This window comes from Platalea leucorodia (assembly GCF_965183815.1).
Source record: "Platalea leucorodia genome assembly, chromosome: 1".
Lineage (NCBI taxonomy): Eukaryota > Metazoa > Chordata > Aves > Pelecaniformes > Threskiornithidae > Platalea > Platalea leucorodia.
The window spans coordinates 104289038-104304383 of NC_138823.1; the positions used below are offsets into that span (position 1 = coordinate 104289038).

The window sequence follows — 15346 nt, forward strand, 5'->3', positions numbered from 1 at the left end:
GTAGCACTTGCGAACATAAAAAGCAGCTTAGATGTGTATGCAAGGAGAACATGCTCATGAGATTATTTTCTAAGGCCTTTGTGTGGAAGAGCTCTATTTCATACAGAAAACATCAAAGTAGCGGACTTCCACATACTTCTGTTCTGCTGAAACAGAATTTTTGGGGATTTTTTGTTGTTGGGTTGTCTTTTTTTTCTTTTTGAGCTAAGTAATGGGACTTTAGGATTTGTCCTAATTTGATAGAACCATGGAATATTATTTTCCCTAGACTTACCAATATGCAGGTACTGGGGCAGTTTCTTAGTGGTATACTGCAATGCTTGTTTCTATAAGAAGTAAACACATCATTACTATGAAATAGTAAATTCATTCAGCACTTGGACCACTTACTTGTAGAGTGTTCTCATGCATCTAACAATAATTGTTTGGACTTGGCAGCAAGGAAATATCAACAGTGTATTACACTATGGTGTAAGTTTATGGGGACAGAAAGAGGCAAACCAGAAGTGGGGTGGGGAGGAACTAAAGAGTGTATGGGCCCAGTATTTAAAAGCATATAAGCTTTTCTAGCCTCAGACAACCAATTAAAATAAGCAGTCACCTCTCTTTGTTACCTGACTTCTGAAGAAGTAAAGCTAGTGAGGTGCAGCTTCTAGTAATGCTCTGTATGCTTCATTCGTTCAGTAGTGTCAGTGGCCTTTCTCTACTCAGTATACTTTAAGATTGAAGGTTCTTCTAATTTGCTGTGGTGCTGTTTACTAGCAGCTGAGACCAGACACCTGAAGAGGATAAGTAGAGGATGATTCACTGATACCTTCACACTGTACTCTTCAGCAGCCTTAGCCAGCCAGTGGCTTTATCTGACCCAATCTTTTGAATTTGGAGGTTAGATTTTGGTTATCAGGAGACTCTTCTAGTACTGCTAATAGATGACACTTTCATGGCTATATGAAATGACAAAAAAAAAATGCACAAATTTTTGCTACAGTTCTTTATAACGTGTCTGTGACATGTATGTGTGTGATCTAGCTAGGCTGGATGCTGTAGTGGAGGAACAGCTTGTTCCCTTTGGATGGTGTTTCTTAAGGGGCAGAAGTCAGTAGGGTGAAAAATACATCTGAGGGAACAGACAAGTTCCACGAGATGTTTGAGAGTGCAGATTTGTCACCTGGATGTTGCTGTGACTGTTTCTGTAGTTTTTGTCAGGAGCCAGGGTTAGCTTCCTAGGAAGCTGATAAGAAAAATATGGTTGACAGGGCTACCAGTTTTTTCAAAAAAGCAAATAATGTTCATATGGATACAAAAAGTAATGTACAATACAAAACAATGCTGTGAAGTGACATGTAATTGAGGGAGCAAGCCATTGGTTAGTGAAAGATAGTTAGATTTATTTTTATACAGCTAAAATATTTTTCTGAGAAGGATCTATATGCTCTATAATGAGTGTGCTAGAGGAAGTTTCTTAAAGAAATTACTGTGATGGGATGTCCAGTATGTTGAGCTAATACAGAGAGGTCATTGCTGCTTTATCATATAAGGGGGTTTTATTCCTTTCTCTTTCTATTATTAATCTGGCTCCAAAAGAATGTTCTTAAAAAATTAGTCTTTTGTGGCTTTGCTGGGAGAGGTGCTTTTGGAGAGCTTTCAGTGAAGTGTAGGGTATTGAAATACACAAAAAAGCCCCCACCCCTTCTCTCTTCGCTCTTTTTCTCCAGTAGATAGGAGGTGGCCCTGAACTACATAAAGCTTTAAAACTGTCATATTAAAAGGGCTGCTGTTCCTAATTGCTGAGGCTTCACCTCCTACGTACAGTGGCGTACAAATTCTTCTTACCTTGTTCTGTGATACCCATCTTTAAAAAGGGGCTTCAGAATTACTTCTTGTGAGCTGGAGTAGAAGTGAACTCACTTAAGGCTTCTTAATAAATTATAAAGAAGCAAAAAAGGCACAAATGTTTCTCCCTTTAAGTATGTCATCTCTAAGTCTGCTTTTCAAAAACAGATCTCCACGAAACTGAGAAGATACATGCTATACATCCAATGAAGGCAGTTTTGACAGGTGATAGTGCAGACTTACTTTCAAATAGATAGCAGGGATTTAGAAACTGGCAGTTTCTAAGTGGATGTTTTTGTTTTGTTTGCAGAGATACAGAACAAAGCCGTACTGCTGTAGCTTATGCAAGTTCTCGTCAAAATTGCTTACTTCATTCAAGAATCACTTGCACCGTTACCATGAGGATGAAATGGACCAAGAGCTGGTGGTTCCTTGCCCAAAATGTGCATTTGCTTCTGATCCCAAAATAGTGGGAAAACATATCCGGATGTTTCATTCATCTAATAAAAGAATACAGAACTATACAGTCAGCATTTTGGATGGCATGAAACAATTCAGGAGTGACATCATAAACTTTACATGTCTAAAATGTCACTTTACAGACACGTTGTATTACAATATGAAGAAACATGTGCTGATGAACCATTTTCAAAACTTAATAAGTACATATTTTGGCCAGAAACCTGATGAAAGTAAAGAGAATTCTATTGAGCACTACTGTAAAAAATGCAATGCTTCTGCAAACAGCCAAGATTCTTTAATGTATCATGTTTTGACAGCTGAAACACACCGAGACCTGGAGAACAAACTTCGGTCTGTGATTTCAGAACATATTAAGAAACCAGGACTGGTGAAACAAATGTATATTGCTCCAAAGCCTCCCCAAGGTGTGGCAGTGCCTGCTCCATCTGCAGGGCCTGCCGCTGCCCCCGCAGGTTCTGTCACAGCTCCGGCCTGCATCCAGCTTGCGTTTCCACAGAATAATCAAAACCAGAGTGTGGTGCAGCCAAAAGCAGTTCAAAACACAGTCAGACCACTGCCTGTTCCAAGTGCCTCTGGTAGCCTTCCACATACAACTTCTGCTCCAGTTGTTACCCCGTCGCACGTTACTCTTGTATCTAGTAATCTTCCTGTAGGTCAGAATAACGTCAATATTCAGCCATCACCTTCCCAGCCTATCATTGTTTCCCATAGGCTCCCCCTTAATCAGCCTGTGAGGGCTGGAGCTATTCCTCTTAATCATTCTGTCGGGACCGTAAATAGAACTGTGGCCCCCGCAGTCAGGCCTGGGCTCTTTCCTATTAATCAACCCATTGGTACTATAAACGGTCCGGTTGCAGCTGGAACGCTACCTGTTACTCAACCCGTCAGCCCTGTAAATGGACCGGTTGCACCAGGAGTCCTCCCTGTGAATCAGCCGGTTGCACCAGGAGTTCTCTCCATCAACCAGTCGCTTGGGAATGTGAATAGACCCATTGGTCCCAGGGTCCTTCCTGTGGCGCCGACAGTTGCATCGGGGGTTCTGCAGCCTGTTGCCTCTGGGGTTGTTCCTGTCAGACAGCCTGTCAGACCTGGGTTTCTTCAGCTTAATCAACCTGTTGCCCCAGCGGTTATCCTAGTAAATCAGCCAGTTCAACCTGCAGTTTCTCAAAACACAACTTTTTTGACTGCAGGTTCTATACTTAGGCAGTTGATTCCAACTGGTAAGCAGGTTAATGGGATACCTACGTACACGCTTGCCCCAGTTTCGGTTACTTTGCCCGTACCTCCTGGTGGTGGAGTAGCAACTGTTACGCCACCACAAGTGCCCAACCAACTAATGCAGTCTGGGACAGTAGCTCAGTTGTCCCAGTCTCCGGCTGGTGCGCCCTCTCCTCCCGTAGTTTTAATGTCTCAGAATCTATCGTTGCAAGCCTCCCCGCCTGGCCCTGAAACAAGTCAGGCTATCAGACAGGCTAAGCAGTGGAAGACTTGCCCTGTTTGCAATGAGCTTTTCCCATCAAATGTCTACCAGGTGCACATGGAGGTGGCCCACAAACACGGTGAAGTAAAAATGGAAGAAACCCCACAACCTGACAAACTTGCAGCTTGCGCACCCTTTCTGAGGTGGATGACCGAAAAGACGGTCCGGTGTTTCTCTTGTAAATGTTTTCTCTGTGAAGAAGAGCTCATGAAACATCTCTTGATGCATGGCTTAGCTTGCTTGTTTTGCACAGTTACTTTCCATGACTTAAAAAGCCTCGTGGAGCACAATAAAGCTACACACAATGGGAAAAAGCAGTTACATGCAGATTATAGCAACAGAGGATTTCAGCTAGGTAATGATGCTCAGGGTGACCTTGTATTTCCACACTTTGATTTCAGTACAGTGTTACCAAAAGAAGACATTGGTGAAAGAGAAGTACATTTGGCAGTGCTTGCTGGACTAAATTCAAGGACACTTGTCCCTGTTTACATCAAAGTGAAACCTCAGACAGCAGAAGTGAATAGTAGGTGCAACAAAAAAGTGTTAACCTGTCCCTTTTGCTTTGGTACGTTTGTTAGTAAAGAAACCTATGAAATGCATTTGAAAGAGCGGCATCATATAATGCCAACTGTACATACAATTTTGAAGTCTCCTGCTTTCAAGTGCATCCACTGTTGCGGTGTGTACACTGGAAATATGACTCTAACAGCTATCGCTGTACATTTGCTCCGTTGTAGAAGTGCTCCCAAAGACAGCAACTCAAGTGTGAAGATGCAGCTTGAGCGGTCTGAGAAGAAAGAGCTGCTGTTCATGAATGGTGAAAAGCATGATTCTGCGCTACTGAAAAGAAAGCAATCGGATTCCTGCTTTGTTGCAGAAGACCAAAGGAATAAGGAACAGCAGCCTCTGAGCTTAAGTACTGGCATCGCTCTATCTCCAGAAAAAGAAGTGAAGTCAGGGGTAGTGCCTTTCAAGCGACAAAAGATTAATACTAGGACTGAGATGAAGAAGCTTCCTTCTAGTGAGGATCTTCGCATTCTGGCAGTAGATCCTAGACAGTATGATCACAATTCGTACGAGGCTCAAAAACAGTTTTTGACAGACTACTTTCATGAGAGGCCATATCCTTCTAAAAAAGAGATGGAATTACTGTCCTCGCTGCTATATGCGTGGAAAATTGACGTTGCATCATTCTTTGGAAAAAGGAGGAATATATGCTTAAAGGCGATAAATAATCACAAACCATCTGTGCTGCTGGGCTTCAGTATGTCTGAACTAAAAAATATTAAGCACAGTTTGAATATAAAAGATGAACCATTAGATATGTAAACAAGCTTTTTATAACAGCTAAAAGCAATCCATAATTGCATACTTACCGATTTAGCAGTTTATTGTATTATTTGTTTTAACTTGCAGACTGGCCTGTTGAAGGGTTCAGTAGTACAAAAAGTCTCGTTCAGTTGTGACTGTTATTGTGAAAGGCACACGTAGTTGTGTATTTGAAAAAGCTAAAACCTTCAGACTTACACATCTGGAATTTGTTTTAGCTTTTTACTTTTTCTGGAGTAGTGGGTTTTGGGGGTTTTTTTTGTTCCGTTTCCTTTCTTCCCCTCCAGGCTCCCATTACACTTTTTATACCACCATGTAAAACATTTGTCCTGTTCAAAACAAATTTTATTTTATTTTTCTGCGATGTCGTCATCTTTTCTAAACAATAAAATGTATAATGTTGGTTAAAATACTGAGGTAAACTACGTGAAAAACATCTATTTGATTATTCGTGTTTTTAAGTCCTCCTAATTTTTTTAACCTATTTTTGTTTTATCTACTGAAGAAGCGATTGTAGCCTTCACATCCATTGCCCCTTCAAATTCCCAGTGCACCGGTAGCAATAAAATACGTGGCAATCTTTTTTTTTTCTTCGGTCAAAATACCCGTGCCAGTTAAGTCCGATGACTTGTAGTATCCAAGGAGTATTAACATGGTGGGGATTGAGGGGCTTGGGGGTGCCTATTGAAGTGTTACAATTAACTGACTTGAAATGGTTGTGTTATTATCTGTTAAATAGATCTTGCTAACCGGAAGCGTTTACTCTTCTTGTTGGTATTGAAGCCTGGTTGTTTAAATACCTGTTGTTCAAAGCTTGGTAGCAGCATTTGGTTTCTTTTCTTTTTCAAAAAGCAAAACTGCTTTGGAGAGTGTCAGATTGCTTTGAGACGTGGAGTATATGATTTCTGTGCGCATAACTTACCTGTAGAAGCCTTATCCAAATACCACCAAAGTTTGGTGAGAAATCTGATTTTTATTTTAAATTGCTGTTGCATGAGGTAGTAACTGAGCAGTGCCTCCTCCCCAGCAAATTAGATACACGGTTTGAATTCCTTTGAGTCAGAAATTGTACAAACTGAAACTGGATTAATTGGTAGCATCAAGACTTTAAACTGTTGAGTGCCTGAACCAATGATACTCACGTAGTGATTGTTTTTTAGTGTCCTATAGAGAGCATAAGAATAGCGTAAAACCCAAATAGACTATCTTGTCCAGTATGAACTAGCATCCCTATTACAGATTACAGAAAAGCTGTTGGGAAGGGTCACTTGAGTTGAAGAACAGACTGTAGTACTGGTGGCCACATTGCGGCCTTGTTTAGTACTGTCCTTTCTGGATATGCTTGGTTTCATCTGGCTTGTCAAACAGTGCCTCCAATATTCATTAATAGCCAGTTATATAATAAATAACCTAAAATATGCATTATTTTTTCTTCCTCCTCTTCATCCCAGTCTCCCCACCCTTCTTTCCCAAAAGAAAAAGAGGAGCAGGCTCTTCTGCCAGTTCACTTGTGCTAGCGTTACAAGTAAGGCGTGTTATGCCCAAGCTTATTTCTATTTAAGTACTAAGCATACTTTTGGCCTGTGCAATAGTTTTTAAAGCAGATATAGAATTGTTTTTTGTGCTGTTTCTAAAAGAGCATGACATTTTTAGCAGGATTTGGTGACTGTCCACCTGAGGTTCTGTAAGCTGTTTGAAATTCTATTTTGGATACAATCTTGATATTTTCGTATTGATAACTTCAAAGAATTTTAATGTATATGTAAGATACAGTTAACTTAAACTGAGAAAATTTGCTATTTGGAAAAATCTAGTCATTTAATAGCAGTGTTGAACAAATATGAGCACCATTTATGGGATCGTCCGCACGCCCCGCCCCAAAGAGTGACAGTGCGTAAGAAGCAGTGTGTGTTCTTACAGGCTAATAATAGCTCATTAAAAATAAAAAAGTGATATTTGGGCATCGCACACTTCATGAACCAGTTTGAAGGGCTCTGAGTGAGAAAGAGGGATGCTCTATAGAAGTTCTGAAATATAGGTGCTCATTTTCACTCTTAAAACCTTGATGCTGTGAGCCCTGTCGTCTTTGGGTAGTTCTGCTGGTATCGGTAAAACTGCAGCAGGGAGGAATTCGGCAGCGTGCATCTGGGGAAGGCTTGCCATCAGTGGTTAAAGATTGTTCTTGAGATGACAGCGTGGCCTGGAGTGGGGAGCTGGGAAGTCATTTCAGGGTTCATCCATGCTTGGGGCACCAAGGAGCAGTCCAGTCTTACCAGAGTTTTCCTACATAGTGTCCAGGGGTGATGTTAAGCATTTTATTTATTGGACTTTGGCTTCACAGTTTCAAATAAACCAGCTTTCTAACTTTCTCTTAGGTGTGTGTGCAAATGATTACTTACACCTTCCCCCCCCCCCTTTTAGTATATTCAGGGAACTGGATGTGAAAGTTTCTTTTGGTGCAAAATAGCTGTTAAAAGACACAAAAGGAAAGTAAGACCTAGGACTTAGATCCAGATGCTTTAGGTAGACCTTAGTGCATTATAGTAATACCTTCTATTATCTCAGATACTGACAGCTGCATATTTTCCTAGAGACTGATGTTCTTAAATCTTGGTACTAATTTGCTATCACTAAATACTCCTGCTGTCATTAAATGAGGACTGTAGAAACAAAGAGCAGATGAATTTTGAAATGTGAAAGGAGTGACTGAGACACAGTATGGTCATGGTTTTCAGAAAAGCCAAGGAGCCTGAAAACAGCCAAGTTAAATCAGTGGCTTTAACTAAATTAGGCTTTTGCTGTAGGCTTCTCAGGTGTGAAGTCATTCGGTTAGAAAGTGTTAGTCTGGAAAGGTACTGCTGCCCCTGTCTAGGGCTACGTGTGGGCAGTGTGGTACATGCCTCTCTGGCACTTTTCTATGGCCAGAGCCTAACACTCCTGGTGTATGCTGTTGGGGAAAATGAATTACCAAAGGAGCTGCCCTCTGCAGCAGACTTTCCGAACGCAAGTCCTTAAAGCACGTGGATGAAGCTCTGGCCCACTGTAAATGAAGTCCAGTTAGGAAGAATACTGGTTGGCTTGCAGACTGATTGTAGCAAGTATTTGTTCCTTACAGGAATTAAAAACAAAATACCTGCATGTATTCTGCTTCTGAAATGTATTCGCCTGGAGAAGTCTCTGCAAGAAATACTTTGTTGTGGTGTCTTGAGTTTTTGAGCAGAAAAATTGTGCTTGTGAAATAGTGCGGTAACTTACTATTTGAATACATAGTAGGAAGGATTATTATTATAATGTGACTTGGCCATGTTTCTTCTGTATATGTTAATGTGCTGGGAGTTAATATTGTTTGGTAAACTGACGTTTTGGAAGGGGACAAAGAGCAGAGCACCCTTGTGATTGGTTTTCAGTACTGTATTCTTGTGTAGAATACTACAGTTCACCATCGCATCAAACTTTTTTTTGCCCTTCACTGTTTTAAGTTGTTCAGGAAAGCTTAGGGCCTTATTTAAGTAGCTGTTAAATATAATTTTGGGTGTGCAACTCCCAACAAATATCTTTACAAAACTATAATTCTGCTGCAACTGGCTGTGTCATTTTCAAACATACATTTGTCAAATTTAACTGTGGGCACATTTTTCTAGGAGAGATACTTGATGCTAAGTAGCAAAGTACAGCTACATGGAGAAAAAAGCTGCAGTCTAATATAGCAAGTGGAAAAAAAGACCAGAGAAACCTGAAGAAAAATGTGCATGGCTTGTTTCAAAGGTCAGAAGAGTTTTCACTCCTTCATCTGCAAAATGTGTGTGAAAAGGACAAATTGAGGGTATTCATGAATGAAGCAGAACTTTGTGGTGCTGCATTTAAAGTCTGACCTAACACTTGTGCTTTAGTGCCTACGGATCTCATTTCTCATTTCAGCTGTTCTGACTTGACAGGCAAGCTGCAGTTGTGACCACTTCTCTTTTTACGTAGGTACCAGACCCCAAAACGTGTGTGACATAGTTCTTTTTGCTTTGCATTTGTCTGAGTTTGACATACCGAGTTAGAGGGGACGTATGTGGTGTGTGCTTACAGTACTGCCCTGCGTGTTTGAGAAGAGCGTAGGTCTGCAGATATCGGGAACACAAATGTGGGTTGGGTGCCCATCTTCTAATTCCGCATAAACTACTGTTTATTACCACAGAGTTTTACCTAGTAGTATGTTGAAGAGCACCTTATAATAAAGTCAGGGGAAGGTAGAGGCCTTGAGTATCTTTGCAAGTAGTTGTTCTTATTTTATTTTGGCTGCTTGTCCGTTAAATTGGAGTAATAGCAGTTCTTGCCATCTAGCATATAATGTGGGAAAGACTATGAGACCAGTAGGTATTTTATGCATCAAGCTGCACCGAGTAAGCTAAGTATGGACCAGCTGACGGTGCGTAAGTGTGATTGAAAGCCATTGGGCACGGACGTTTCTGGAGAAAGATCTGATTAACTGTATTATCAGAGTCGGTGTCATTTTGGCTTACAGTCTGTTGGGAATTGAAAAAGATACTAAATTTTGAACGAAGTGGGAAGTCCATAAAGCAGCATTGCTATCCATTTGCTGCATGGATATGAGACAGGGACTTGCTAAGGAAGACATCTATGGCTTTAGGTAACTCAGCTGCACTCAGCATGGCGTAGTGCATCGATTAGAGTGAATGAAAGGGCTATGGTGAGGCTTGGGGGGTGGCAGCCTTCCTGGTGTGATTGCTGTAGTCTTTGCTGCTCGGTGGTTCTCGGCTGGCCTACATCTCACTGGCGTTAGAGCAACTGTTGTATGAGTAACTGAAGCAGAATGCACAGTTACGGATGGAGGGAAAAATGCCAAGACACCAACTCAAGCACAGTCAAGTAGTAATAATAAATGAGTAGCAGAAGAGAGGTTACAGAGAAGCACTGCAGATTTGTAGTTGTTCTTTGCAGAAAAACAGTGAAAGGGGTGAGAAATTCCCCTGGCAGTTTCCAGTCTTGACTGAGACACGTGGAAGACTGTCTCTTGTGGCTTGTTAGCTGTACTGTCACGCGCGTGGTATGCCAGCAGCATCGCCTTTTAGAAAAGCTGATGCAGAAAGGATGCTGTTGGAGCCTCAGTGAGGTACTATCTTTGCCACATAAGGACCTAGTTCTGGAGCATGCACTGTGAAGTCATTTCTAGGTCATGAAGGACAAGTGCCCTTAACAACTTCCTTTATTAAGTCATCTTGCATAGCAAATACATGCAACGTCATCCTTCTGCCACAGGACTGGCATCACACGCTATGCTGGAGACTGAGGACTGAATTACAAGCTTTTCAGAGCTCTCAGAACAGTGTTGCAAGGGCATTCCTTATCCCGAAACAGGTGGAGTTACCTTTGAAAGCACTGGCAGTCTGCTGTATGTGTGACCATGCATGTGATCAAGTTGTGTGTGATTAATGCTACAGTGGCTGCATGGGATCCTCAACGGAGCTAAAAGTGTAAGGTGGGCTGGTCAACAAAGATCCTACACGTAGCACCGTGCGTTAGCAGAGGTGGAAGGCAGAGCTGAATCTGCTCTGTCTTGGCTTGCTTATTTTGGAATAAGAGCTCATTTTAAGGTAGCTGTTGGGACTGATCCTAGTGATGTTATTAATGACGTGAAAAGTGCAAGTCTATTAACCAAACTTGTTAATGGAAGAAAAGCTGTCAGGCAGCACTGGTGCAGAGAAGAGCCAGTATCATATTTGAAGAACTTGAGGGCTGGGACATAATAGAAACAGGCATGCATAAAGGCTAGCCGGCGTAGGTTCGCCTACTGGGCTGCTGCTGCTCAAGGCCAATGGTAACCTCGGCACGAGCAGAGGTTGAAATGTGATCACCCGTGCATTCAGCGTGGGAGCATACAAAACCAGCGCTTGGGTCAGGGCCGTGAGATTCGGGAAGCAACAAGTGCGGTTTGGGCAGAAAGCAGGCTTTGAGATGAACGCGGGCGCGTTGGCTGAGGGGAGGTGTGTGAGGTGGCTGGTAGGAAGGGGGTGGCTGCCCAGGCTCGGGACCTGGCTTCCCGTGTTTCAGCGGGCGAGGGTTCCCCGCAGCAGCACCAGCGGGGGTGTGAGCCCCGCATCCCGGCGAGGGCCGGTCCCGCCGACTGAACTGCTCCGTCCGCCGTCTTCGGAGGGTTGCCATCGGGCTGAGTGGCGGTGTCACCCGCTGCCGGGCCTCCGGAGGCCTCACTCTGTGCGTTTTGGGTGCTGGTACGCACCTCTGGGAATTTGCAGAGGATGTCTGAGCCCAAGTGCCGGAAAGTAATGAGAGAAACGAGCTGGTAGCAAGTGTAGCACCATGCTGGACAGTCTCCGTGGGAACGATTACCTGCCGATGCCTGCAATCTAGCTCGGTGGCAGGCTGAAAAGTCCAGCCAACACGGGCAGGGTGCTTGCTGCGGTCAGGACATGCAGGCACATTTCACCTCAGCTGGGGTAGTGGTTTGAAGGGGAATGGGAGCTCCCTGTTAAAAAACTGAGTGAGGGATGGCTACTGCGGGCAAATTTCCAAAACGTCTGCAAGGGCCGGGGGCTGCGCCTTGCACTCGCTTTCTCTTTCTGGGATGTGTGTGGAAGGGCCTGGAGTTTGCTGAACGTGGCCTTAACCGGAGGCAGTTTCGAGGAGGTGCCTGCAGAAGTGAGGAGGAGCTGGGGTCCCTGGGTGCCGGGGGGCTGTGGGAGCCGGCAGTGCCGCAGGGGAGCCTCTCCAGGGCCCCTCTGAGGCACGAGGCCGAGCTGGGCCGGTGCCGTTGCACCGAAGGGGCCTGGGGCTGCCAGGGGACCATGTCTCCTTGGGCAGAGCAGAGGTCCTTCTTGCAAACAAGACCTCTGCCTTTTTATCAGATTCTTCTGATACCATTTCTGTTCTTTATTGGGTATATTAGCTTGGACCAGAGGCTTTCTAATAAAAATTATTCCAAAATATTATTCTTCTAAGAAATAAAATGTGGAATACTTATATAGAAATTAAAAATATTCTAATAAAAATTATTCAAAAAATTGCACATACAATTCTGTGTGCTTTAGTTTGGGGGGAGGAGGGGATGACCCAGAACAACAGCAGCAATAAAAACCTCTTAATAGTTCAAGGCTCCTGGGGGAACAGAACTTAGCAAAAAAGATGTATTTAATAAAAAAAGGACATTTTCTCAGAGCAGATGCTTCTGTGTGCTTCCTACTGTTTCTCTTGCCCTAAGCCACACATACCTCTGGGGCAATTAGGTCAACTTCTCATAGGAATACCTGGAAGTATTGGTGTGGGTTTCACACTTCCTATCCACCTTCTGTCTGGTTTTGGAGTAGGTGGAAGAGAAGTGTTAACTGTCTGTGAGATCTCCGTTATTTGCCTAACTTTTGCTTTGTACTACTTTGTGACCGAACATTGTTGGATCTACTTGTTTTTGCTGGCCAGATTTTCATGCTGTAGATGGAGTATTTGCATCATGCTGAGAAATACAGATTTCTCTTTGGGAAATCTGCAGCTATAAAACTTTGATGACAGTGACGTTACTATTAGAAGATGTTTAGCTGGTGGGGCCAGCCCTCTTCCCTCTCTGCGGGTGGAAGGAGCTGGATTTTTAAAGGAATTCGAAGGGCAAAGATTTACACAGGCAGTTTTAGACAGAGGAATTCACAAACCCTGTAAGCAGACCCAGCTGCGATAGGAGGGATGAACTGTGCTGGAAATACTACGTTGGTGACAGGCCCTGAGCAGGGCGATAAACCCTGCAAGGATGATTCTTTTTTTTCTTTTTTTTTTTTTTTCCCTTCCCTCCGTACTGCTAAATAAAAGTATACTGTTTGTGGTTGTATCACAAGTCAGCTTCCGCTCACCTGTCCCATGTCGATGAGGGGTCTGAGCCGCAGTCCGTAACACTGGGGGTGTGCAGTCCGAGGCCTCCAGAAGCTGGGTCAGAGGCCCCTGAGAGGAGAGACCTTCTCTGCAGAACGTGCCTCAAAAACGAGTGGGAGCAATACTCGGTGCTGTTTTCATCTGAGACTCAATGTGCTGGGGGGTTTCAGAGCCAGCACAACTGAGAATGATCCACTCATGCTGCAACCAGTGCAGGGAGCTCCAGAAACCATGTGGAGGGCTGCAAGGGAGAAGCAGAGGGTCAGGTCAGGCATGTCGTTGAGTCTCAGCCCAAGGACATCCCTGCCTCAGCTTATGTCCTTTTTCTTTTCAACAGCAGATTATATACATTGTGCCTGGGGGGTTGCACATCAAACAGTTACACGTTGCCGTAACGAGCGAGGGCACTGATGGTCAGCAGCAGGGTTGGGACGTTCGCTTTGTGAACGGGGGCTGGATCGCGTGCAGCTTGGCTCCTTGCCACTCTTCCCAGTCCTCCCTTTGCAGAGGCCCCTGATAATCAGAGAAAAAATGGTGCTGACATCTACTGGTTATTATTCAGATGTTAATGTACTAGTAATACATAATGTCCTTTCTGAATGATAGACAAATGGTCCAGCAGCTTGCGACATCGCCAAACACGCTGCGGAAGGTTTGGCTTCTCTTATCCTTTCTGGTCTTTGGTGGCATCTCCAGCTATAACTCGGTTTCCTCATTTGCTTGTTTTCCCTCTTCTGAATTAAGGCGATAATGCTGAATTTACTGTAATTCGTGATGTTTTCATGTCTGTGCACACAAGTCCCTTGAACAACCAGGGTTTTCCAAGAATCTTAAAAATACTTACTTCTTTGTTCATGGGGGTTATTAATACAATTTAATTGTATATTAATACAATTTAATACATCCATACATGTCCTTGATGTCAAGTATGTTTCTCAAAAACCATTCAAAAACGACATGCCAGTTTATGTACTGGAGAATTACATTCTTGGGGCAGTCCTGAATACTTCCCGATTGGCATCTGCAGGAGAAAGTAAATTTATGTAAAGCGAGAGACACTTATCAGGCCTGTGCAGATTTGATTTTGAGAATGAAATGGCACAGAAGATAGAGCTGAAGCTGTAGAAAAGCGCTAGCTTTTAAAAAAAATTGGAAAAAAATTCCAAACCAGTTGCATTCCTTCTAAATTAAAAGCAGCTGAAATGTAATTAAACTTATGCTGTGATGCCACCTACGGGATTTCTGTGGGGAACACAAACCTGGCCACAGTGTTTATATTTTTAATCTTAGGGTTGAAGTTTTGTTTTAAAACCACAAGAGCATGATGTGCCCCTGAGTCTATAAAAATAAATGTTTCCCACACTGTACCTAGCTATTTCTGTATTTAATTCAAGGAAAGTTAAATTCCTTCTCAGAAACTTTGGTATACTGCCTTCAGCAAATACAAATCTGAGCCAAACACCTCATACAACTCATGAACTGCTTTCAGTTCCTGCTACAGTCCACAGAAGCATTTCTAAAAAAAACCCCTTAGCACATCCTAGGTCTGTCTTGTAAAAAAAATCATCAGAGTAAGACAATCTATGAAAAGGCTTTTGAGTTACTGAAGGCTTGAATTCCCGAAGTAACACATAGAGCTTTTGTTCAAGTCCAGAGGGCTGCTGGATGTGTAGCCAATTTTATTCTGACAGGTAGGGACTGGACAAATTCGACCTTCTTGCTGAGTCAGTGCCATTTTTTTCCTCAGGTGTCAAATACCTGCCTGGTGGGTGCAGCACAGCGCTGTGGAATGGCTACAGGTGGGTCCGACACACAAAGCAAAACATTTCAAAGATATTTGATATTTGTTACGTCCTGTGTGTTGCTGCAAAGGAATTGTTGATCTGGAATTAACTTGCAAAGAGAAAATATGGCATGGATTAGAGCTTCAAATACTGGAAATAGCCACATTTTAAAAATGCAAAATAAGCGAGGAGACCAGCAAATTGCTTAGCATGTATAGTGCTGCTTTTCAGCTACTCAAAGCTTTATTACCGAATCACGGAATGGTTGAGGTGGGAAGAGACCTCTTCAGATCATCTAATCCAACCCCCTGCTCAGAGCAGGGCCACCTGGAGCCCAGATCTGTGTCCAGTCACGTGTTGAGTATCTTCAGGGATGGAAGATGCGTTCAGCCTATCTGGGCAACCTGTGCCAGTGTTTGACCAGTCTCACAGTAGAAGTGTTTTCTTGTGTTCAGATGGAATTTGACGTTTCTCATTTGTGCCCATGGCCTCTTGTCTATCAGCAGGCTCTGCTGAGACGAGCCTGGCTCCCGCTTCTCCGTTCCCTCCCTTCAGG

General features: G+C 43.2%; 1 protein-coding gene across 5 annotated transcripts in view; it reads left to right on the top strand.

The window, feature by feature from the left end:
- Positions 1–7454, top strand: part of ADNP2 (ADNP homeobox 2) — a 28194-nt gene extending 20740 nt beyond the window's left edge. For 4 of the 5 annotated variants that reach the window (XM_082305128.1, XM_082305130.1, XM_082305131.1 and 1 more), the window contains one exon: positions 2144–7454. In XM_082305128.1, coding sequence (XP_082161254.1) covers positions 2144–5128 — 2985 coding nt within the window. In that variant the 3' untranslated portion in view covers positions 5129–7454. Of the gene's footprint in view, positions 1–2006; positions 2059–2143 lie in introns of those variants that run through there. The other variant, XM_082305132.1, reaches the window with a different exon arrangement.
- Positions 7455–15346: the final 7892 nt, after the last annotated feature.